At 42.2% G+C, this 25,516-nt stretch overlaps 1 protein-coding gene across 3 annotated transcripts in view; it reads right to left on the bottom strand.

Moving 5' to 3' along the window:
- Positions 1-25,516, bottom strand: part of AGRN (agrin) — a 185,352-nt gene that overhangs the window by 113,252 nt on the left and 46,584 nt on the right. The window contains exons 8-14 of one of the 3 annotated variants that reach the window (XM_068118853.2): positions 24,574-24,798; positions 22,703-22,897; positions 16,930-17,127; positions 13,696-13,844; positions 11,594-11,702; positions 11,389-11,478; positions 1,705-1,869 (exon numbers count right to left, since the gene is read on the bottom strand). In XM_068118853.2, the coding sequence (XP_067974954.2) occupies positions 1,705-1,869; positions 11,389-11,478; positions 11,594-11,702; positions 13,696-13,844; positions 16,930-17,127; positions 22,703-22,897; positions 24,574-24,798 (1,131 nt within the window). The remainder of the gene's footprint in view (positions 1-1,704; positions 1,870-11,388; positions 11,479-11,593; positions 11,703-13,695; positions 13,845-16,929; positions 17,128-22,702; positions 22,898-24,573; positions 24,799-25,516) is intronic. The other 2 variants (XM_068118854.2, XM_068118855.2) reach the window with 2 other exon arrangements.

Genomic DNA, 25,516 nt, shown 5'->3' with positions numbered 1-25,516 from the left:
TGTGTCCAGTGAGCATCCCGATGTAGTTCATGGATGTGTGGAAGGGTCCAATCGTTACTACATGACTAGCAAATTCATTTGGCCAGCGCCAGATGATGGGAAGGGCTTTCATGCAGACACCCAGATCAAATGTATTCAGGACCCATCTCTGACCCACCTCAGCAGTTGCTGCCTCGGAACGCTTCAGTAGCTCACGAACAACTGCGTTGTCTGTGATCGGTTGGTGGATAGGCGTGCAGTAGTCGACTGTTGATTTGCTGGGTGGGGGAGAACCAGTTGCAGAGGTGAAACCCCCTAGCCCAGGCACAGGCTGCAGGCCATTGCCATGCCATGCAGGCACCAGGCACAGACCGAGTGTTGTTGTACGTGTGTGTGAAACACCAATCACACCCAAACTACTGGGCCAATTGGCACCAAAATTGACACATACAACAAATTGGACTTCCTGTTGAACATAGGCTACTTGGTGTTTTTGTGACAATGGCTAATGATGATATTGCTAAATATAAAAAATAAAAAATAACCACCTTTAGAGGCCATTTTTCCCCGCAAAGCGGGGGTTGGCCTTTTTCGGGGACCGTGGTTGTTGTTGTTTTTTGGTCCCCTTTTTGAAGCAATGTTTTACGGCCGGATGCCCTTCCTGACGCCAACCCTTTTTGCCGCCTTTAACGACAAACAGGGAATTACCAGTGAACTGGTACTCAATTAGCCGACCTCGGAAGGCATGACAGGCTGAGTCAACCCCCCTGGCGTTAATTCAGCGATCGACCGGGATTCGAACCCAGGATCTTAGGATCCTAAGCCGGCACCCTAACCGCTAGCCCAACACCAGGGCTAAGGCTAAATGAAATTCAAAATTATATTCTGGCTGGGTGTGGCCTCGACATCACCCGTTCCCATCCCCTCGCGGTGCCGGGTTTGACTTATTTCTCCATCCCGATTTTGGGGCTGTGAGACGAGTAAGAATTGTGTTGTCTTTTTTCGAGATTTTTGCTTACTTTGTTTTGCTCTTGACGGAGTTAAACCTTTAATTGCATTGTTGATGTGTGTTCGTGGGGGTCTTGCCTTGGCTGGTTCATGAAGGACGTGGGCCAAGGACCTGGGCTGGACCTCTCTCCCTGCTTCTCCAGCACAACCACTGCCCCACCCCCACTATGGTGAATCTCCTGCTCCCCACGGCCTACTGGTTCTGCTGCCCCAACTCGGCGATTCTCCTGCCTCCCGACCCACCTGCCCACCAACTCTCTGACTATCCCCCCTCGCCCCCTTGGCCCAGCAATTCTCCAATCCCCTGGCCGTCCAACTCTCCAACCCCCGCTCGCCCCAGAAATTATCCTACCCCCTGCTGTTCAAATCTCCTACCGCACCACGGCACTCCAACTCTCCAACTCCCGCTCACCCCAGAAATTCTCCTACTCCCTGCTCTCCAATTTTCCTATTCCCCTTTGGCCCTCCAACTCTCTTACCCCAACCCTGGCCCACCAACCCTCCTACACCCTTCCCCTTTCTCAATTGATTTCCCTGAGCAATGCCGGGTACCCCTGCTCGTGGATAAATATAACTTCGAAAAGAGATGTAGGGCCTACTTATTTTATGGAACTTCATTCTCTCATCTCATACATTAAATTAATCCTCAGATTCAAAAATGTTTACTTGTCTATTTGCCTACGGAGAGAAATAGGTCATCATTCCATCACAACTCACGTGTGCAGCCAGGATTCTTCTTCCAGGTGATTCCCAGGAAGTCCCAAAAACCCGCCATACATTTGTCACACTTTGTTCCCTCAACACCAGGACGGCAAGGACACTGAGTACATCCCGGCTCAGATGTCAAGCCGTAGGATCCAACGGGATTACAATTGTAAGTTCCTGTGGCATATTGGACAAGATTTTAGACATTTTACGTAAAGCATTGCCTTGGTAACTTCGGCAGGATATTTTTATTGATGGAAACTTTAAAGTACAGGATAAAATTATCTGGGAAGCATAAAGTGGTGAGACGGTTTTTCATTTATTGATTATGTTATTTGGTACATGAAAAATCGTCGATTTTCGTCGATTTTTCAAATCGTCATTTTTTCAAGTACAGACTTGGCATTTAATATGTAATATTTTTTTTGTGGGGGTGAACTTACTTTTCAAGATGTCTTAGAACCAAACGTTCATTGGAATTATGTTGAAATTATTCTAGATTTTGTTAATGTGACCTTTAAAAGAAACAAAAACCACATTTGACATTTTGAAGCAAATAAATTGATCCTTGAAAGTGATGTAAAGTGATATCGAACTCAATTCACGGACAGTACTGTGTTAAACTTCTGTGCGTTTTCCAGAAGTATCTCTTTATTTTGCACATTAGCGAAAAAAAATTTCAACAAAAACAAAAGCGAAATTATGACTGGGATTACGGACAGTAAAATTACAGTTCAGTACTTCGTGTAACCCCCACGAGCATTCAGGAGAGCACGTACACGTCGAGGCATGCTGTTCACGAGATTTGCCAAGGTTTGGACAGGAATCGCTTGCCATGCAGTGACAATAGCCTGCTGCAATTCACGCACAGAGGTGGGCTGCTGGTCCAAGTTGTCGATTTGATGCGTTAATTCTGCCCACAAGTTCTCTATCGGATTCATATCCGGGGACATGGCAGGCCACTCCATATGCTTGACACCATGGTCAGCAAGAAAGTGTTGAATCATGCGAGCACGATGAGGCCGTGCATTGTCATCTTGGAAGACCAAGTTTCCTCGAAAGGCTGAAAGAGCAAATGGAAGCAATGTTTCTTCCAGAATGACCCTGTACTTGAACTGGTTCAGGTTTCCATTCAGAACAACCAGGTCAGTTTTGCCCCCTGCATGAAAAGCAGCCCAAACGGTCACCCACCACCTCCAGCTTGGACTCTTGGCACTATACAATCTTCGTTGTGGGCTTCATGCACTTGTCTGCGCACTCGGACGCGGCCATATTGACGATAGACCAGAAATCTAGACTCGTCAATGAAGGTCACGTGATTCCAGTTTCCTGGCTGCCCTTGACGGTGCTCTCTGGCCCACTGCAATCGGCGCTGGCTGTGTTGTCTGGTCAGGCGTGGCTTTCTCAGGGGACGCCTGGCACGATAGTCTGCTTGAACCAGTCGTTGGTTGACTAGCCTTCTGGATATAGGCACATTTGTCAGTTGCTGCCACTCAGCCCTTAGCCGATGAGCTGACTTGGTACGGCCATTGCAGACTAACCGGTGCAGCTGGCGATCATCTCTCCTTGTGGTTCTGCGTGGACGTCCTGGCCTCGGTATTGGAGTAGGGACACAGTTCTGAGCATTTCGTTTCAGGATCTTTGACACCTGACCTTGAGTGATGCCATACTTCCGAGCAATAGCACGCTGTTTCATGCCAGAATTTCGTAAAGCCACCACTCCATGAAAAACAGCATTGTCACGTTGACGGACCATCTCCAAAGGAAGCGGCAATAACTTTTGTAGATGTGCAGCAGTTGTTTTCCACTAATACAGAACGCAACAACCCTTATATACCCGATTGTGAAGCCAATCGTCAAATGCACCTGTCCTTACATTTTGTCACGCCACCTGTGATATTATCCTGTTATTGACTTCTTGCTGCAAAAGACAATCAGTGACATGGTTCTTTCAACAAAGACATCACCGAAGCGTAAAAGAAACTCACCAGATTGATATACTGAGTTCAGAAAGTGAACCCAAGTCAAGAAAAAAAATATATTCCATATTAAATGCCAAGTCTGTATATTGGTCGGTCGACTTTGTTATTACTTGGCAAAAAATTTTTCGGGACAAGTTGTTGATCACTCTGGTTTGTGTGTGTTTGTTTGTTTGTGTGTTTGTTTGTCTGTCCGCTCACTTATACTTGCCTTCAGGTCACAATTTTAAACTGATCTTCACGAAACTTCACCAAATGGTTGAGTCATGGTCCGACAAAATCATATTTTGATTTGATATTTGGACATCAAAAAAAAATTTTTGAGGTCAAAAAGTCAAAAGGTCAACATAGGCCAAAGGTCAACCACTTTTTTCAAATTTCCAAAATCCTCAATTTTCATCGGATTGACTTGAAATTTGAATGGGATTTACATATCGTCAAACTGAATTCAACCACTAACTATTTTTGAGATCAGCATAGGCCAAAAGGTCAAGATAGGCCATAGGTCAACAACAATTTCAAATTTCTAAAATCCTAAATTTTCATCCGATTAAACTTGAAATTTGAATAGGATTTACATATCGGCGAACTGAATTCAACCACCCACTATTCTTGAGGCCAGCATGGGCTGAAAGCTCAACATAGGCAAAAGGTCAACAACAATTTCAAATTTCTGAAATCCTCAATTTTCATCCGATTGACTTGAAATTTGAATGGGATTTACATATCAGCTAACTGAATTCAACGACCAACTATTTTTTTGATCAACATCGGTCACAAGGTCAACATAGGCCAAAGGTCAACCACTTTTTTCGTCTTTTTTTTGGATACTAAGTCGAGGCTCGTGTGAGAGCTAACACATATAACATATAATAAAGGGAGCAGGAGACAAGAGGGGGGGGGGGGGGGGGGAGGGAAGGAAGTGCAACAACAGTAGGGATCACGGACATCGGGAGATAAGAGGGCTGGGGCAGTACATTGTTCAAGGGATAAAACCAGATTTGATAAAATCAAGGTTCACTTTTTTCAAATTTCTAAAATCCTCAATTTCCATGTGATTGACTTGAAATTCGAAAAGGATTTTCATATCAGGTTCGTGAAACCAACCACCAACTATTTTTGAGGTCAACATAGGCCAAAAGGTCAACATAGGCCAAATTTCGAAAATTGTCAATTTCATCTGATTAACTTAAACGTTGAAGACAATTTGCATATCAGGTCATATAATTCAAACAAGAATTATTTTTGAGGTCAAAAGGATGCTTCACTGAATGCCATTCTACTTTGTTCTGTTTTGCAAAGTGTCGCTCTATGAGTGATTTTTCATACCTTGGCAAAAAAATTTTTTTTTTTGCAAGTATAGTCAGGTTCACCATGTTTTTTCGTTCAAAATTTTGGTAGATTAGCAAAACTATACATTTTTGGAATATTCAGAGCATGAGGAATCCAAAAATTAATGTTTGCATTTGCATAGACACCTTTGCGAAAATGACCCTCAGGACAGTGATGAAGATCTGTAAAAGCATATTCCTGAACAGTGTAGACCTAGTAGATCCTGTGTATAGGACTTATAGTTCAATCTGATACTAACAAGGCTGCTTTCTTGCTTTATAAACCCATACCTATAACTTCAAAGGACTTGCAATATCCTGTATTATGTAATACAGTTATATCACAAATATAAAGACAATGGTTTTCAATTACCTTTGTTTGTTGCTTTTCTATAATCCTGAGCACTATTTTGAGGCCTTTATTGGATTCCTTGACCCAGAAAACATAGGATTAGCATATTTAATTTCGTCTCTAGGTTGACTAGAAGCCGAGATAGCGCAAAATATGTATTTTATGGCGGCCATTTTGAAAATCCAAAATGGCGGCCATGCAGGTGTCTGCAAATGCCAACATTGATTTTCGGATTCTCCATGCTCTGATGATTCCAAAAATGTACAGGTTTGCTAATCCCAAAATTTTGAACGAAATTATATTTGTTAACATAGTGAACCTGACTAGTATGTTGATCACTCGTGTGTGTGTGTGTGTGTGTGTGTGTGTGTGTGTGTGTGTGTGTGTGTGTGTGTGTGTGTGTGTGTGTGTGTGTGTGTGTGTGTGTGTGTGTGTGTGTCTGCCCGCTCACTTATACTTGCCTACAGGACACAATTTTAAACCGATCTTCACGAAACTTTACCAAATGGTGGAATTTGTAGTCAGACAAAATCCTATATAGTTTTGGGGTCAAAACGTCAACATCGGCCAAAGGTCAACCACTTTTTTCAAATGTCTAAAATCCTCAAGTTTCATCCGATTGACTTGAAATTTGAAGAGCATATCCATATCGGCGAACTGAATTCAACCACCAACTATTTTTGAGATCAGCGTTGGCCAAAAGGTCAACATAGGCCAAAGGTCCACAACAATTTCAAATTTCTAAAATCCTCAATGTTCATCCGATTGACTTGAAATTTAAAAAGGATTTACATATCGGCTAACTGAATTCAACCATCAACTATTTTTGAGATCAGCATAGGCCAAAAGGTCAACATAGGCCAAAGGTCAACAACCATTTGAAATTTCTAAAATCCTCAATTTTCATCCGATTGACTTGAAATTTGAATATGATTTACATATCGGCTAACTGAATTCAACAATCAACTATTTTTGAGATCAGCATAGGCCAAAAGGTCAACATAGGCCAAAGGTCAACAACCATTTGAAATTTCTAAAATCCTCAATTTTCATCCGATTGACTTGAAATTTGAAAAGGATTTACATATTGGCTAACTGAATTCAACCACAAACTATTTTTGAGATCAGCATAGGCCAAAAGAGCAGCAAACGCCAAAAGTCAACAACAATTTCAAATTTCTAAAATCCTCAATTTTCATACGATTCACTTGAAATTTGAATGGGATATGCACATCAGTTAACTGAATTCAACGAACAACTATTTTTGAGATCAGCATTGGCCAAAAGGTCAACATTGGCCAAAGGTCAACAACAATTTCAAATTTCTAAAATCCTCAATTTTCATCCGATTGACTTGAAATTTGAAAAGGATTTACATATTGGCGAACTGAATTCAACCACCAACTATTTTTGAGATCAGCATAGGCCAAAAGGTCAACATAGGCCAAAGGTCAACCCCTTTTTTTCAAATGTCTAAAATCCTCAATTTTCATCCGATTGACTTGAAATTTCAATGGGATTTACATATCAGAAAACTGAATTCAACCACCAACTATTTTTGAGATCACCGTAGGCCAAAAGAGCAACAAACGCAAAAAGTCAACAACAATTTCAAATTTCTAAAATCCTCAATTTTCATACGATTCACTTGAAATTTGAATGGGATATGCACATCAGTGAACTGAATTCAACGAACAACTATTTTTGAGATCAGCATTGGCCAAAAGGTCAACATAGGCCAAAGGTTAACAACAATTTCAAATTTCTAAAATCCTCAATTTTCATCCGATTGACTTGAAATTTGAATCGGACATACATATCGGCGAACTGAATTCAACCACCAACTATTGATGAAATCAACATCGGCCAAAAGGTCAGCATAGGCCAAAGGTCAACAACCACTTTTTTTCAACCACACTTTCAACCACCGGTCTTCATCAATGATCTCTCCGACTCTCTTGAAAATCCTCTCTTATCTCTTTCCTGATGACTCCACTCTCTGCCGCTCCATTCCTCATCCCTCAGATCGGCAGTCTGCAGCCTCATCACTCTCTGCAGACCTGGACAAAATCACAAACTGGCCAAACAAGTGGAACATGTCTTTCAATCCTGACAAATCTCACACTCTTACGATGTCTCTCCGAAAAGACCGACTGGACAACCCTCCCATCCACTTACTGAATAATCCTCTCCAAGAAGTTCTGTCACTCAAGCTTTTGGGTCTCACTATCTGCCATGATCTTTCCTGGGAAAACCACATTTCAAATCTGGCTTCCAAAGCCAGTCGCCGACTGGGCATCCTCCGTCGTGCGAAGTCCTTCCTTGGCACACCTGAGCTCATCACCACATACAAGGCTTTCATCCGCAGCTCAATGGAATACTGCTCTCCCCTTTGGGCTGGTGCTCCTGCCTCACACCTAGCTCGTCTTCACGCTGTTGAAACCAAAGCGTTGAGAATCGATTGGAATCTCCTGTGATGAAGCTACCTCCGAGGGCCTTTCACTTACTCACCTCAGGCAGGTTGGTGGTCTTTCTGTCTTCTACCGACTCCTCTACGGCCTTGCTCCTCCAGCTCTCTCTGGGCTCTGTCCCCCAAATATTCCTACAGGTCGCACAAGATCTGCCAGCCACCCTCTGATGGTTAAACTGCCGAAATCTCGGCTCTCTGCTCACCTTCACTCTTTCATTCCTCTTTTCTCTCACCTCTGGAACAAACTCCCTCACTCTCTTCAATCCCACTCCTCCCTCCAGGTCTTTTAAACAGCTGTTCAACACCATCTCTTATCTTCCCCCATCCAAAACCTTGATCTTTTCTACCCCCGATAATTTCACCCCAAATCCACTTTTTTGAAATACCAACTTCTTTCCTGGAAGTCCTTGGTGTCCTTGTGTTTATACTTCTCCCACCTCCCCCCTCCCCCCTTCCCACGCCGCCTCCCCCCAAGCCCTCTCCCTCCCACACATTCCCGATGTCCCTGGTCTCAAATGTTGTGTTTATGTGCTTCCCCTTCTCTCCCCATCTTGTCTACCGCTCCCCTTTTTATATACTTTGTTTGTTTGTCTGTTTGATTTGTTTGTGTGATAAATGTTAGCTCTTTCACGAGCCTCGATTATGTATCCAAAAAAAAAAAAAAAATTTTTTTAAACAATTTCAAATTTCTAAAATCCTCAATGTTCATCGGATTCAATTGAAATTTGAATGGGATTTACGCATCAGGAAACTAAATTTAACCACCAACTATTTTTGGGATCACCATAGGTCAAAGGTCAACAACAATTTCAATTTTTTCAATCGTCAATTTTTATCTGATTGGCTTGAAATTTGAAAAGGATTTTCATATCACCTTACTGAAAGCAACCACCAACTATTTTTGAATTCAGCATAGGCCAAAAGTTCAACATCGGCCAAAGGTCAACAACCATTTCAAATTTCTAAAATTTTCAATTTTCATCCGATTGACTTGAAATTTGAAGAGGATTTACATATCGGTGAACTGAATTCAACCACCAACTATTGATGAGATCAACATAGGCCAAAAGGTCAACATAGGCCAAAGGTCAACAACAATTGCAAATTTCTAAAATCCTCAATTTTTATCCGATTCACTTTAAATTTGAATGGGATTTACATATCAGCAAACTAAATTCAACCACCAACTATTTTTTGGATCACCATAGGTCAAAGGTCAACAACAATTTCAATTTTCTAAAATCGTCAATTTTCATCCGATTGACTTGAAATTTGAAAAGGATTTTCATATCACCTTACTGAAAGCAACCACGAACTATTTTTGAGATCAGCATAGGCCAAAAGGTCAACATAGGCCAAAGATCAACAACAATTTCAAATTTCTAAAATCCTCAATCTTCATCCGATTCACTTTAAATTTGAATGGGATTTACATATCAGCGAACTAAATTCAACCACCAACATAGGCCAAAGGTCAACAACCATTTCAAATTTCTAAAATGCTCAATTTTCATTCGATTGACTTGAAATTTGAATAGGATTTACATATCGGCGAACTGAATTCAACCACCAACATTTTTGGGATCAACATCGGTCAAACGTCAACAAAAATTTCAAATTTCTAAAATCGTCAATTTTTATCTGATTGGCTTGATATTTAAAAAGGATTTTCATATTGCCTTACTGAAAGCAACCAACAACAATTTTTGAGGTCAACATAGGCCGAATTTCTAAAATTGTCAATTTTCATCTGATTAACTTGAACTTTGAAGATGGTTTGCATATCAGGTCACTGAATTCAACCACTAATTATTTTTGAGGTCAAACGGACGCCCCACTGAGTGCCATCCACTTTGTTCTGTTTTGCCAAGTGTCACTCCATGAGTGATTTTTCATTTGTTTGTCTGTCTGTCTATCTGTTTGATTGTCCGCACAGAAAAAATATTATTTTCTCTTGCAACTGTTGGTCAGATTTACAGGAAGTTTTCATCATCGGTGCACCTCCTCCTGCAGAATTTTTTTAATGATAATTATGACGTCATAGGTCATGTGGTAAGGCGCCATCTTAGAAAAACCGAACAACTTTGCACCTCTATATCTCCGAAAGCGCTGCATAGAAAAAAATTGAGACATGGCTCATTGTAAAGAACTCTCCATGGGGAGTAACATGTGTTAATGATGATGTCATCGGTAACATGGTTCGGCCGCCATGTTTGATTTAACACAAAAGCCTTAAAAATCACTAAAAACACATCCTGGCGAGGGTCTGCAATCTCTGATTGCTCTTTCTTGTTCACTTTTAGTTTTGTTTTCTCTGCAACCACTTTCAAGATTGATTGACATTAAACTTTCAACACAAGAGCGCCTATCCTTGGAAAACTTCAACCAAGTTACATGATGATTGGAAGGAAAATGCGCCCGGCGGTCCAAATGGTCTGTTTTTTGTAGGCGTGGGTTGCAGTGTGTTTCACTGTCAGGAATAAATGGTCTCGGTACTTATCCTTAAGGTACCATGTTACTTACATCTTCCCAGCTAGACATCCTACCACTCATAGCTAGTCTTTGCTTCCTATCACTCATCTAGTTTCCAATCCAGTTAACTACCTGACGAGCCACTCCACAAGCCTTACCTTGGCAAACAACCTCCAATATTGTACCTTATCAAAAACCTTCTGATGATCCAGATATAATGTGTCCACTGCACTGCCCTCATCCACCCAATCAGAAACGGCTTCATAGAACTCCAATAAATTTGTTAAATATTATTATCTCCCTTTAGTAAATCCATTCTAACTACCTTTAATTAGCTTGAAATTATTGAAATGTTTCCCTGTCTGTTCCTTAAATTTAATGTCTCCAACACCTTCCCCACAACTGAAGTCAAACTTAAGAGGTCTTTATTAGTTCTCCAATTATTCTCTGGAACCTTTCTTAAAAAGTAGTGCTACATTTGCTACTCTGCAATCCTCTCGTACCTGTTCTGACCCCAATGAGCTGTTAAGGATCTCCGCTAACACCACACTTATCTGGTCTGCCACCTTTATCAATACTCTTGGGTGCATATTATCAAACCCTGGAGCATGTACATCCCATAATTTTTCCAGCTGTTTCTTCATTTCATCTACTTTTACATGGATCTCTTCTAAAAGCCGTTGCTCACCACTGAGATAGATACTCTCAGCTATTGGAAGTTCCCTTGACTGTTCCTGGGTAACTGTAGGAGCAAAAACACGATATAATAAGCCTGCCAGCTCACCTTCGTCGTCTACCAATTCTCCTGTGCTATTCCTGAATGGGTCCACACTCCGCTCAACCCTAACATTATTTATGATATACGTAAGGAATGCCTCCCTCCCCTCTCCACCCAATGCCCACCAGTCCACTTAGCTGCAACAAGTAAAATGTAACTATATGGGAGACAGCAATCACATCACAAAATCTGCTTAAGGGAAATGAGTGTGGGGAGGGGAAGGCCGGAAGCTGGTGCAATAAATATTCATTCCGAAACAGACTGTATTGTCTTTGAAGGCTCACAATGCAACCAGAATGAGGCAATAGGCATACCTGGACAGCCAGAGAAAGCCACTCCAGAGGCACCAGTGACATTATCTGGGCAGCATCCAAAAATAGTGTTCCAACAATCCACACTTTTATCTGTCCAAAGGAAGAATAAAAAAGGAATTAGCAACAGGTAAGGAATAAAAACAGTATCCATCATAACCATGCTTGCCTAGGGAATGTGCTGCATCTTTTTTGATGGAAAGGTTACCTGTTGTACATGAGCCCTTATGAGTTAACGTGATGTCATGTTGCTGCTTGCAAGCAGTTTTCCTCCGAGCACAGTCGTGCATGTACGTACGACCATCTGACCCACACAACTGCAGACGTAGGCAAGAAAACGTTACAAGATCACAGCTACAAACGTTCCTTATGCATAGAAAGCCGCCTGCAAAAGTATTCATCCCCTACCAATAATGCCACATTTAGAGGAAGTATGAATTACGTAGAAAAAATTCTTTCTAAATAACTTTTTTTTTCATAACTGAAGAGATCAAATTAAACATTTCAGATGAAGGAGGTTACCTGTCAGGAATACCTGCAAAAAACATGCACATATCAAAATTCGCTGGTTGCAAAAGTATTCAGCCCCTTAGGTCAGTACTTGCTGGAAGCACCTTTTGCAGCAATGACTGTGATGTGTCTTTGTGGGTAGTAGGTCTCTAACCTTTGTGGGTAGTAAGCTTCGTACAGTGAGATGGTGAAACCTTTGCCAATTCTTCATGTGAAAAGTACTCTAGTTATGCCAAGTTTGATGGAGATTGTTGATGGACTGCAATCTTTAAGTCTCGCCATAAATATTCAATTGGGCTCAAGTCAGGACTTTGACTGGGCCACTCAAGAACATTTATTTTCTTCTTATTGAGCTAATCCACTGTGGCTTTAGCTTTGTGCTTCAGACCATTGTCCTAATCAAATGTGAATTTCAAGCAGGTTTTCATGAAGGGGTCTCCTGTACTTTGTACCATCCATTAAATCACCCCATTAAATGATGCTGCCACCACCATGTTTGACAGTAGGGATGGTGTTGACTAGGTGATATGCAGTGTTGGACTTGCACCAGACACAACACTTTTAATTTAGACCAAGAAGTTCAATTTTTGTCTCGTCTGACCACAAAACTTTTCACAGCACGTCTGCAGTATCATTGAGATGATTTTTTATCAAACGCCATTCGAGCTTTTAGATGCGTATTTATCAGTAATGGATTCTTTTTCCCATCTGTCCATAGAGGCCAGGGAACTGTATATTGTTGATTGAAGAACACTGACCCCCATCTGGGACACATAGAGACTTGCATATCTTTCAAAGTCATTGTTGGATTCACAGTGATGTCCCAAACCAGTTTGCTGCTCGCCCTGCTGCTGAGTTTGGATGGGCGACTTGATCTGGGTAGAGTCTGGGTGGTACGATACATCTTCCACTTCTTAATGATTGATTTCACCGTACTCAAAGGGATAATAAGTGACTTTGAAATCTTCTTATAACCTTCTCCTGAACGTGCTTCTCCACCACTTTATGTCTGACTTCTTTGGAAAGCTCCTTGGTTTTTATGTTTGCCTTGGTGGATGATCATGTGAGTTGCATCTTAAAACTCCTTAGATAAATGGAGGAGTTTCATTTTTAATTACATACAGGTGAAATCTATTACACTTATTTATTTAACCTTTCAATCTAATAATTTGCTCCTGAAGTGATTTAGGGTTAATTAGACAAAGGGTTTGAATACTTATGCAACTGAGAATCATCTGATTTTCTCTGTTACTCTAACTTATTCACATTTTTTAGCTTTATCACTTTGGAATAGATTGTGAAGACTCTATATATTAAATTTAATTTGAAAGCATCGTTAAATAAGCTCAGGTGGCATCAAAATGTAAAACCTTTGGATGGGGGTGAATACTTTTGCAGGCTGTTGTATGTGCTAATATATCCCACACTGCTTTCCAAACTAACAAGGCCTCTTTGAAAAGTTTCAGTGGAGTTTTAATTGGTGAAGAAACATGCAAGTGGTAAAGTGTAAAATATAACATTTCTGGGAGGAATTAGGGGGTTAAATATTGTGCCACCATCTCCCGTCATTCCCACCCTAAACCATGATCTTTTATACCCCCATTAAACCCTTCGAAATCAACCCACCGACTTAAAGGTTACTGAGTGTCCTCCTCACATCTCTCTTCCTTTCCTGGTGTTGATTCCCTTGCTTATTGTGTCAAACTGGCCCCTCTATCAGTGCACTGCCTTTTTAACTTCCGTCGCAACTTCCGTTTTGTATGTAAAAATTATGAAGAGGATAAGCTACCCACTACCTACAGGATCAGTGGGAGAGAAGCGGCAGTCTTGGAGACAGGTGCAATGACCATCGGTGCCTTGCGATGCCATTTCCCATTCACCGCCAAAAAGCTTGCACCGCTTCTCTTGGCAGGGGTTATACGAGGCCAAACCTTGGCTTCTGTCACATTCTGTACATGCACACCACACATGCCATCGGTGTAATATCTATCAATTAGCTTTCCTATGGCATATTCCTCCTCATTGATGGAAATATTTTGAAAATTGGCATTCACGATTGAAAAAGAAATTGAAATTACGTCCTCCAATGCGAGTTCCTCTTTAGATAAAAATCTTTGTCCAAACAAAAATATAGCTTCAAAAGCCAAATCAGAATATGCCACATAAAAGTAAAAACAAAGGTTATTGGTCCGAGAAAAATCGAAACAATAATTCATCAAAGGATTACATTTAGTGATAAATTGAATATTTCATTTATCTTAAAGGAAGTAACTATATGCCGTCGGCCTGAAGATTGGTCAACAATCTTACATCCCATGTTTCGATTCATGATGTCATAGGCATAGAACATTCCCCAATTGGTTGTTATCTCCATATGCGTGTTTTAGGAGGTGAGAGGAAGTTCTCCCAGAACTCAACATCGCCACCTCCTTTTTCGGAAAAGTATCATTATTCATGAACCAGATTGCGAAACATTGGTTTTTTGGCTGCCAGCTTTGTTCATTTCAAATGGTTCATGAATCTTTTTCCTTTGCCGTTAATCCCCCATGCTTCATGCGTAGCGTACGCTTTGCACTGGAGGATGATTTCCTTTTCCTCTCAGCAAAAGCTCTGTTCATTTAATCTTCTCTGATTTGTCTGGAACCTCGTCGTTGTTGGTTGTTGAACAGGTGACACCTTTTTAGATTCTACCTTTGGTGTAAAGCTCTGTCCTATCGTGAGGCAGGGATCTCCTTCCTCATTGGAGAAGCACACATCCTCATTATCCTTTTCAGCACACATCCTGGCTGCTTGGTGTGGCCACACTTGGTGTTCTGTGACTGAATGTCATTGTTTGGCATATTTTGGTTGCAGCCAACCATTTCACTTCCCCCAAGAGGCTGTAGGGCCTCGGCTGCTTGACTGGGGTCACCGGTGACACTCAGGGGAGTCATGCCAAGAAAGTATATGCTGAGTTGTGCATCTGCCTGCTCGCTCTCTCCTCAATGGTTTGCTTAATAGCTTGCCATCACACGGAATCTCTCAAAGGGGAGGTATTCCCCAACAGTGTGAGCAATTTCCTTGTCACCATTCATTATTGCTCATTGCTTTCTATTGTTGGCCGATGCATTGAGAAACAATGAAACCATGTGGAGAAGCTTTTCAGCTTTCTAATCGATGAAAGGTGACAGTTATGGATTTCTTGGTAAAACCAAGGGAATAGGAGCACATCAAGAGATTTTGTCACTTCTGTTGTTTCAAGCATGAAGCCCTACTAAACGGTTTGGAGCTTAAAATTAAACTCCAAACAGGGCTTAAGAAAGATGCAATCTTAACGATTAGTACAGGCATTATGTACAATGACTTCAAACAGCTCTCTCACTTGCAACATACCGAGGAAGGTGTCCTCTATGAAAAAGTCTTAAGAAATCCTGTGATGGGAAAGCCCTGAAATCAGTGTTTTTTGGATTGTGGGAAAGCATATGAAGGAACTGTCAGACACACCATGCTTCAGGAGATTGCTCATCTCTTTGTTGTTTAGTAGGCTGTGGAGACTGTTACCATCACCAACAGAGTACTGATCAGCGATGACACAAGACCTCCTCGTCCTACTGTGCATAGGGCTTAGAGTGCCACTTTCTTGTACCACGCACGCTTAGAGTCTCATGACCTGTTCTTCCGCCCAGATTCTGAGAAGAACACAAAAAACCCTCGCATCTGGGTCATCAAGGTGGTCAAAGAACAGCTTGGTCCGGACATATGCAAACACATCCTCTTCCTCCATCCTGTCCTTGGATGTGACACAACATCTCGCCTCGATGGGATCGGGACAGGAGCTTCTCTCAATAAATCTAAGACAAGCGGTCACTTCCATGAGCAAGCCAAGGTGTATGATGCACAGTCAGCTTCTACCGATGTTGTTGTAGCTGCAGGAGAGAAAGCCTTGGTGATCCTCTACAATGGGAAACCGAAAAGCTGGACTCTCTATGACACAAATGGTTCTGTCAGAAGGTGGCTTCCAGCATGTCTCATGTTCAACCACATAGGTTACCACCTGCATGTAGCCTGGTGTTGGCTTAACAGTTCGGGTGCGGCTTGGGATCCTCGGAACCTGAGTTTGAATCCGGGTGGATCGTTGAATTAATGCCAGGGGGGTTGACTCAGCCTGTCATCCTCCTGAGGTCGGCAAATTGAGTACCAGCTCACTGGTAATTGGGGCACAGCATCAGTGGCACAAACGCTCTTCCAGAGAAATGATGCAACCAGCAGCCACAGGCCACATACGAAAACAACAACAACAACAACAACAACTACCTACATCCGCAGCAGCAAACTACCACAACCTCAGTGTATACTTTCAGGTTCAAGAATGGAAGGGATCTGAGAATGGCCTTCTAAAAGAGTGGAGATGACGGGAGAGCGACGAGAGGCTTTCCCTCTCCAGACAGACCTAGCTCCTGCTCCTGAGTTACCCTGCTCCTTACGGAATTAACTAAGGTTGCCTCAGTCAGGTTAGCTTTCCATTCTGAGAAAGCAAGCTACTTGACCTCAACCACCTTCTCTCCAGGATTCAGTGTACCAGGACTGGGAGGATGGATAGGATAGCCACATGTAGAATGGGATAAACCGGTGCACGCGACAAAGTAGGCTTTTGTGAAAGTATTCCTAGGTGGAGTCCATTCATGGAATGTGGCCAAATTGGAAAGGCCATTCCAGATCTTGTCAAGTGATGTATGAATGCCAGACTAAACCAAACGCACCGAGACCGGCACTTGGTAGAGCACATACCTCCGGCAGGCTTAACAGTTTACGTATTGTATCCCACAGATTGGCTGAATCTGGATTCGGATAGTCACCAAAATCTAACCAATTCGTCCTTGTCACACAACCAAACTGTCCACCTAATTTCGTCCAAATCCGTCCATAACTTTTTTAGACATGCTGCTCACAGCTCACAGACAGAGAAACCTCCACCTTTGGACAGGTTATGTTTTCCAATAGGGTTTCTCTCCCAATAGAGTTGTGGTTAAGATTGCATGGATGACCCTTACGCACCATTGCAGGCCCCATACGATGCAATTCCCAGGGTCGTGCGGCGAGCACAAGCCACGGACCGTAGCCGACAGGCATCGGAATAAGTGACTCCATTGGTGCCACAAACAGGAGAAGAGGCAACACCATGGCACGATGGACAAACACACTTGCCTCGTTCGCACATCCCCCCATACTTGCACACTTTTCCACTGCACACTTCTAGTGAGGAACATGTGGATAGAGATTAGAAGGATGGGTGATTAATTGGAATCATTAGTCGTGATTAACATATTATGCAATTTGGGGAGAGAGGGGGGGGGGGGGGGGGGAGTATATGTCACAATAATCACAATAAAATGTATACAGACTTCATCTATCAAAAACTTGTCATGTAACCGGGGTAGGCGTTACCACGAGGGGGTTCCTCAGACCCACTCCCCGACCTCCGGACCTGAGGCCACCGGTTACGGATATCTCCACACTCCACAGGGTTGCTATAATCAACTTTCAAAAAATAATATTGTGCATTAGTATGAATAAAACTTATGCATTCGTAGAGTAGAAGAACAAGAGGTTAATATAGCTTAGAGGGACCCAGAGTAGGTGAGAGAATAGATAGATCAGGTTGGAGAGATAGATTCGATTTCGACAGATTAGGACAAAGCTGGCTGTCTTGCCTGCTTGCCTACCCCTACCTGCCAGCCATGTCATCGGCCTGGCGGCTTACATCACCTTCCTGCCTCAAAAACTTTTTTTATATTCAGATTAATATTATTTCATATTGTATTAATGATTATAAACATTTTCTGGTGATTCTGTGAAGACTTAATACCAAAGAAAGTTTATGATGGATTTGTCTGCTTTTGCAAACAAGACCGAAAGTCTAACATCGGCATAGCCGGGCTTGTTTGATACTTTAGTTGAAGAGTTGAAGAGATAGTATGACCCGGGTGGGGATACCAGTTAGCAAATAATGTAAGTATTAAATTATTTTTGCATTGAGACACTGGTTTATTCTATGTTTTAAGTCAACAATGAACCAACCATACACCACTTCAATCTCAGAAGTTTACAATAACGACAAAGGGATTGCAGTGTTACAATTATATTTACTATCTTATTAGTATTAATGCTATTATAATTATTATTATTACGAAAACAACACGACTGTATGAAGAAACCTGGGCTAATTTGTCCGATGCGGCCTGAAGGTGAGCCATGAAGGCATGAAGCCTAAGGCCTATATAAGTAAAGAGTCGTTGGAAGACCCGTAACGCCGATGCTTTCGATATTTGATGGTCATTTACCAATCGGTTTGTTTGTGTTTCATACTGAATGAAAAACTTAAAGGTAGAGCATAGCATTTGTGATATATGACAGGTTCGATGACATGTTCGGTCTGAACGTAATTGGAATCAAAATGGCGGTGTGCGGAGTCAGCCGCTGTACCGCCATAATGACATCACATCACCCCTGTCATGTGACCAGATCCTCAGCTATGATTGGTGTACATTTCAGGGGACATACGGACAGACAAACACTTTTCTAGACGGCTTTGCCATATGGGCTACGCAGTAAAAATCAGGTTGTGGATTTATCTGCTTTTGATGCAAAATAATTTGAAAAGTATCAAATTATAATGTTTTTATGAAATGTAGATTTGTGAAATTCTGGCCTTGTGTTAGTTGGCTTTTATCAATTTAGGGCCACCCTTTTTGGAATTGATGTGTTATACGAAGAACACACATTAAAAAATGTTGATTTACAGAAAATCGAAAAAAATATTTATCTGTTTTTGCATCTAAACTCTTCATAAACATATACATATACATACATAAATATTAAATACATACATACATACATACAAACATACATGCATACATACATACATAAATATTAAATACATACATACATACATACATACATAATTACATACAAACATACATACATAAATACATACATAAATATTAAATACATACATACATACATACATACATACATACATAATTATATACAAACATACATACATAAATGCATACATACATAAATACATACATACATACATACATACAAGTCATACATACATAAATACATACATAAATACATACATACATAAATACATACATACATAAATAAATACATACATGAATAAATACATACATAATTATATACAAACATACATACATAAATATTAAATACATACATACATACATACATAAATACACACATACATACATAAATACATACATAAATAAATACATACATAATTATATACAAACATACATACATAAATATTAAATACATGCATACATAAATAAATACATACATAAATAAATACATACATAATTACATACAAACATACATACATAAATATTAAATACAGACATACATACACCACTGGTCAAAGGTTTTAGAACACCTCAATTTTTCCAGTTTTTATTGAAATTTACACAGTTTAATGTCCAGTGAATAACCTAAAATGGTACAAAGGTAAGCAGTAATCTGCTCGAGGTTAAAAAAAAAAAGTTTCGGTAAGCAAAAACGGGGAAAATAATGTAAATTAGTTATATTGTAAAAAAGGCCTTCTTCAGGGAACAAGCAATGGGTTAACAACTTACAGCTGTTCTGCAGCAATGTAAGTTAATTAAGCCTTGAAAGTTGATGCAAACAATTCCTACAGGTGTCACAACCTCTGCTAATTACTTGATTACAAACCCGCTGGCGCTGTCTGTATAAAAGCAGTATTGGAACAGACTGTTATTACACCCTCTGAAGCATTATTTGGACAATATTGCACTGCAGGAAGTAGTATATTGGAAACTGGAGGAAACTCTGACAGGAAGAGGTCTGGCAGACCCAAAGCCACAACAGAATCAGAAGACAAGTTTCTGAGAGTCAACAGCTTGCCTGATAGGCGGCTCACAGGACAACAGCTTCAAGCACCGTTTAACACTGGTCGAAGTAAGCAAGTCTCAGTTTCAACTGTGAAGAGAAGACTTCGAGCTGCAGGTTTGACAGGTCGAGTAGCAGTAAGAAAGCCATTGCTGAGATGGCAAAATAAGAAAAAGAGGCTTGCCTGGGCCATGAAGCACCGCCAGTGGACTACTGAAGAGTGGAAGAAGGTCTCATGGACCGATGAATCAAAATTTGAAATCTTTGGTTCATCACGCAGGGTTTTTGTACGCCGTCGAGTAGGCGAAAGGATGGTTCCTCAGTGTGTGACACCAACTGTCAAACATGGAGGAGGAAGCGTGATGCTCTGGGGTTCTTTTGCTGGATCCAGAGTCGGCGACTTGCACAGAGTGACTGGCACCCTGAACCAAAAGGGCTACCACAGCATTTTGCAGCGCCATGCAATACCCTCTGGTATACGCCTAGTTGGTCAGGGGTTCATCCTACAGCAAGATAATGACCTTAAACACACCTGCAGGCCATGTCAAAACTACCTTCGAGGAAAAGAAAAAGACGGTAGGCTTCAAATCATGGAATGGCCAGCACAGTCTCCAGACTTAAACCCCATCGCGCTGGTTTGGGATGAACTGGACAGAAGGGCGAAAGCAAAGCAACCTGCAAGTGCAACACATTTGTGGGAACTTCTGCAACAGTGTTGGGAAGAACTTCCCCAACAACATTTGATTTCCATTGTCGAAAGAATGCCACGAGTGTGTTCGGCGGTTATATCTGCAAAAGGTGGCTACTTTGCTGAATCAAAAATTTAAATTAAATTTTGTTAAACAAAATGATTCTATGATTTCTTTTTTTATCTCCAATTGTTTCTTTGTTCTATGCTTAATTTCAGAGTACATTGAGACATTAAACTGCGTAAAATTCGATAAAAACTGGAAAAATTGAGGTGTTCTAAAACTTTTGAACGGTAGTGTACATACGTACATAAATACATACATACATAAATAAATACATACATAATTATACACAAACATACATACATACATAAATAATATATATACATACTGTACATAAATTCATACATAAATATATACATAGATATATACATACATTTAAATACATATACACATTGCTGTAAGGGCACTGCCATGTTGTCGTTGTGCACTACCTTATGGGTACAGCTGACTGATGATGTGCAATCATTTCTTCACGCGCTAATGCCAGCTGTTAGATATTAGCAACACTCGATATCATTCATTTCTCCACTATTTAATTAACTTTCTGAAATATTAAATGATGTATACATTTTATTGAGACACCCTGTATATACTCAATGAGCCACATGTCACTGAAACACTTAAGCAGGTCTCGAAGGAGAATTCTATTTCACTATACTTCATTGTTATTGTGTAACTTGCGATGCTGCACCACAAAGTATGTATCTGTGGCGGTTACCTTATGTGCAGGTAACCACATGTGGCGGTTACCTTATGTGATTACATTATTTGGGCATAATACACGTGCACGGGCCTTTTGGACTTGTGGTTGTGCGGACGTGACGCACGCGCGGTTGCCGGAGCCACGCCCTCCGAAGAGGGCTTTTGGCTTTATATAAGCATGCTGACTTCCGTTCGAGTTTAGTGTGCTGGATCTTGCTGTTACAATAAACCAACTTCGAACCCTACGAATGGCCTCGTTCTCTCGCCTTCCGCGACTCCTAAACTGGTGACCTCCGACTGCCCCCGAACGGATTCGGGGGCTGCGAACGAACACGGCAAGCGCGCCCTAGCCAGGGAAGCCACCTAAGCTGGTGACGCCGGCTTCTCCCGCACGGCTTCGGGCGCAGTTTCGAACGCGGTTTCGAAATGCCGGAGTTTCGGTAACGACGGCGGCCATGACTATGAGTTTCGCGCACCGCGCTCGGCTCCTCCTCTACGACCAGAGGGGCGAACCTGCTCCAAGACCCTCCGAAGGCACGGCTGCTTCGTCACCTTCGCGCGCACTGACGTTGGCGGAACGGCTGTTTCGTCACCTTCGCGCGCGCTGACGTTAGCGGCACGGCCGCTTCGTCACCCTCGCGCAACTACAACTACAACCGCAACTACTTCTCCGACCCTGCATCCTCAGGAGGCCCGCGAGGAACCTCGGCAGCCTCCCCCGAGGCCTTGACCAGCCCCTCGGTTGGCTCACCCGCTTTTCGCGTGCACCGCTCGAGCCTTCTCGGCACTGCACCCGCGACCTGCAACCTCGGGTGGCCCGCGAGGAACCTCGGCAGCCTCCCCCGAGGCCTTGACCAGCCCCTCGGTTGGCTCACCCGCTTTTCGCGTGCACCGCTCGAGCCTTCTCGGCACTGCACCCACGACCTGCAACCTCGGGAGGCCCGCGAGGAACCTCGGCAGCCTCCCCCAAGGACTTGCCCAGCCCCTCGGTCGCCTCGGCCTACGCATAGGCCCGTGGAGTGCATTCTGGGGGGACGTATGTGGCGGTTACCTTATGTGCAGGTAACCGCATGTGGCGGTTACCTTATGTGATTACCTTATTTGGGCATAATACACGTGCACGGGCCTTTTGGACTTGTGGTTGTGCGGACGTGACGCACGCGCGGTTGCCGGAGCCACGCCCTCCGAAGAGGGCTTTTGGCTTTATATATAAGCATGCTGACTTCCGTTCGAGTTTAGTGTGCTGGATCTTGCTGTTTGAATAAACCAACTTCGAACCCTACGAATGGCCTCGTTCTCTCGCCTTCCGCGACTCCTAAATATCCGTGATTAAGTTAGCTGCAATGGCTATGTTTGCTATGTGTACACTCTCATGTATCTGTCACAAATAAGACCTGCTCGCATTTTTCCAGTGTATGAAAGAAAGAGGGAATGCCATACTCACTGACCGCATTTCCCAGATGACAAAACGTAAAGGTTTTTCTGCTCCAGACAGGCCTGGATGTGCAGTGCACACTCGCTTTTATAAGTGAGGCCGTCTGTTCCGCACATGGGAACTTTTGTCTCCACACATTGGTCGGGGCACATACAGCGGCCAGTCCCCTCATTGCACACCGCACCAAACTTGCAGTGGGCACAGCGGTCTGCAGGGCAGGAAATATTGATTAGAAACTGTGGCTGTGGTCATGTGTTGTACTCTATGCTCCCAGCTTCCAGGTACACCACCAACCCACAGTAAAAGGCCAAGATTTTGAAAGTGGGCACTTGTTTTGAAGCATCGACGTAAACAAGCTGTGTTGTCGTAAGCCTTATGGTAAACAAAAAAAGAAAGAAAAAAAGATATATATATCTATATATATATACATATGTATATAAAAATCGACCGCTAGTCTAACAACGGCGTAGCTGGGCTTGTTTGATACTTTAGTTGAAGAGGATAGTATGACCTGGGTGGGGACACCAGTTATAAATTAGCAAATAATGTAAGTATTACATTTTTTTGACTTCAGGCATGGACAGCAGGTTTGTGAATGACTTGGGTAAAAAAACAAAACAGTGAATGGCAAACGATGAAGCAATAAATTCCACATTCCTGTGCCGCCTTCAGTCAAACGTCAGTCATTCTCTATATATTCATTCCAAACAGCATCATTCATCATTCCAATCTGTTACGGATTTGTCACTTCCGTTGTTGTGGTTCTCATCCACTGTAAACATTTTTGGTTGCATGTACTATTATTGTTATTGTTTAAGTGAATTGGAGATAACCGTTTTCAAAAGGTAAAAAAAGTTAGTGTTTTGAAAAGAAACCGGAAACCGGATCGGGAACCGGATGAAGAAGAGGAGGAAGAAGAAGAGGAAAAAGAAGAAGAGGAAAAAGAAGAAGAGGAAAAGGAGGCAGATCAAGTGAGGTCGGAGAAGGAGCCGAGCTGCGTTGAGGTTTTGAGCAAACGCTGGCGAACGGGGGTCACTCGCGAACATTGGGATTTCCTGGGAAAGGGATTCCTGCGACAGAGTTGTTATCGCTGTGACAGATAAACCTGCATGACAGGTTTTGCGGTTGATTCCGAAGAGAATCATTGGAGTGCCGTTACGTCTCGAGAACGGGCCGTTGGCCATTTTGCCTCGCACTGGATTTTCGCATCGCTCCAGGTTTTTCACCTCGCTTCAACCATTTCACCGCATCCAGACGTTAACCTGGTGTGTGTGTGTGTAACGTGGATTTTGAGTGTGAATTTGCGGTTCGCCGATTGGGAGCCGTTGAACGTCCATACCCGAAGGTGTGATTTCCCAGCCGCCTCTTCAGGACACTTTTGCCTATCTTTGGCAGTGTGACTGTCAACCGAGCGGGATTCTGGTCTCGATACAACATCGTTCTGACGATCACTAGAGCGTGGATCGACTTTGATTTGAAGCTGGGACAGAGACATTGGGAATGTTATTTTCGCTCACTTGGAGCACAGTGAGTTATATTGTATGAAACTGATGGTACCATCATAGGAATGATATATTGGTTGTACAATTATTGATTAATATTGTTATTGTACTGTTATTCTTGTGTGATCTTAATACAATACTTGTTTGTTGGTAACAATTGGTGTGGTTTCACCATTGATCTTTGACATACAGAATAACACATCTTTCTGCCGTGACTCCTCTCGGGACTCGGAGGTACACCGTGACCGGGGTTTGGGGAGGAGCACGTAACAAATCACAAATTAATACTATATAGTATTAATACATGAAAATATAATTTAAACTGCAATTTGAAAAATATGTTGCATCAAATGCATTTCAGACAGGAACAAACCACACTTACCACATTCGCCACTGCGGGCCATGCGGATATCCGTACGCATAGCACAAGCGGCCGCCCGAAGGTGGCACAGACTAGCATATGTGCGACCGTCGGTGCCACACACAGCCGCAAAGGGGATGTCTGAGCATACGTGCGGACATTCACACGTAGGGGCACCATTTTGCACGGTGCACACGGCTCCTAAACCACAGTTCACTCCCCGGCATGGACCAGGAACAGACAAATCTGTTGCATTTTGGGTTAGAAAAACCCCCAAAAAGCAGGTCAAACTTTCAAAGGTTGCATGTAAAAAAGTAACAATGAATAGTTGAATTTAAAGTAGCTAATTAGTCAGTTTTGTATTAAAGTCAACAGTTTTGATTTGATCAAACATATTTTCCAACTTAAAATTATCTTCAGATATAATCTGATGCCACCACCAGACAAAGATTTATCAATGCTTGTACTGAGATGACAGGATTCAAACCAATAACTAACTAACGATTCAACCTGTGGTTGTAGTCCGAGACAATCATTTTCGAAACAGGAGCTTCTGATATTTTTCAAATCAGACGATATATAATAAGAAGCTATTAACCTGAGAAGGAACAGAAGGAAAAATAAGGATTTACCTTTTCTGGTGAAATTCCTCAAGGCACATGTTCAAGCACATCGACAACAAAAACAACTCTCTGGTTAGTGGTAAATGACATGGGATGGAGGACATGCGAAGGTGCATTCTAAGCGCCAGGTGGTGCAAGCTAGAGCAAGTGGGCATGCTGATGTGCATTGCGGAAGCAACATGAAGGCATCATTAATGGAGGCCTTTGATAGTGTCTACTCAGTGTGCTCTGGGAAAGGTCCATGGGAGACACAGGGATGGCTTGATGGATAAAAAGCCTTTTATGTGAAGTCGAAGTAAAAGGTGTGATGTAGTTTGACTCCATTGTATTTATAGGAAGTA

The sequence above is a fragment of the Myxine glutinosa genome, chromosome 6 (genome assembly GCF_964187855.1).
Source record: "Myxine glutinosa chromosome 6, kmMyxGlut1.1, whole genome shotgun sequence".
Lineage (NCBI taxonomy): Eukaryota > Metazoa > Chordata > Myxini > Myxiniformes > Myxinidae > Myxine > Myxine glutinosa.
The sequence above is the reverse complement of the archived record's forward strand: the minus strand, read 5'-3'. Positions and strand labels throughout refer to the sequence as shown.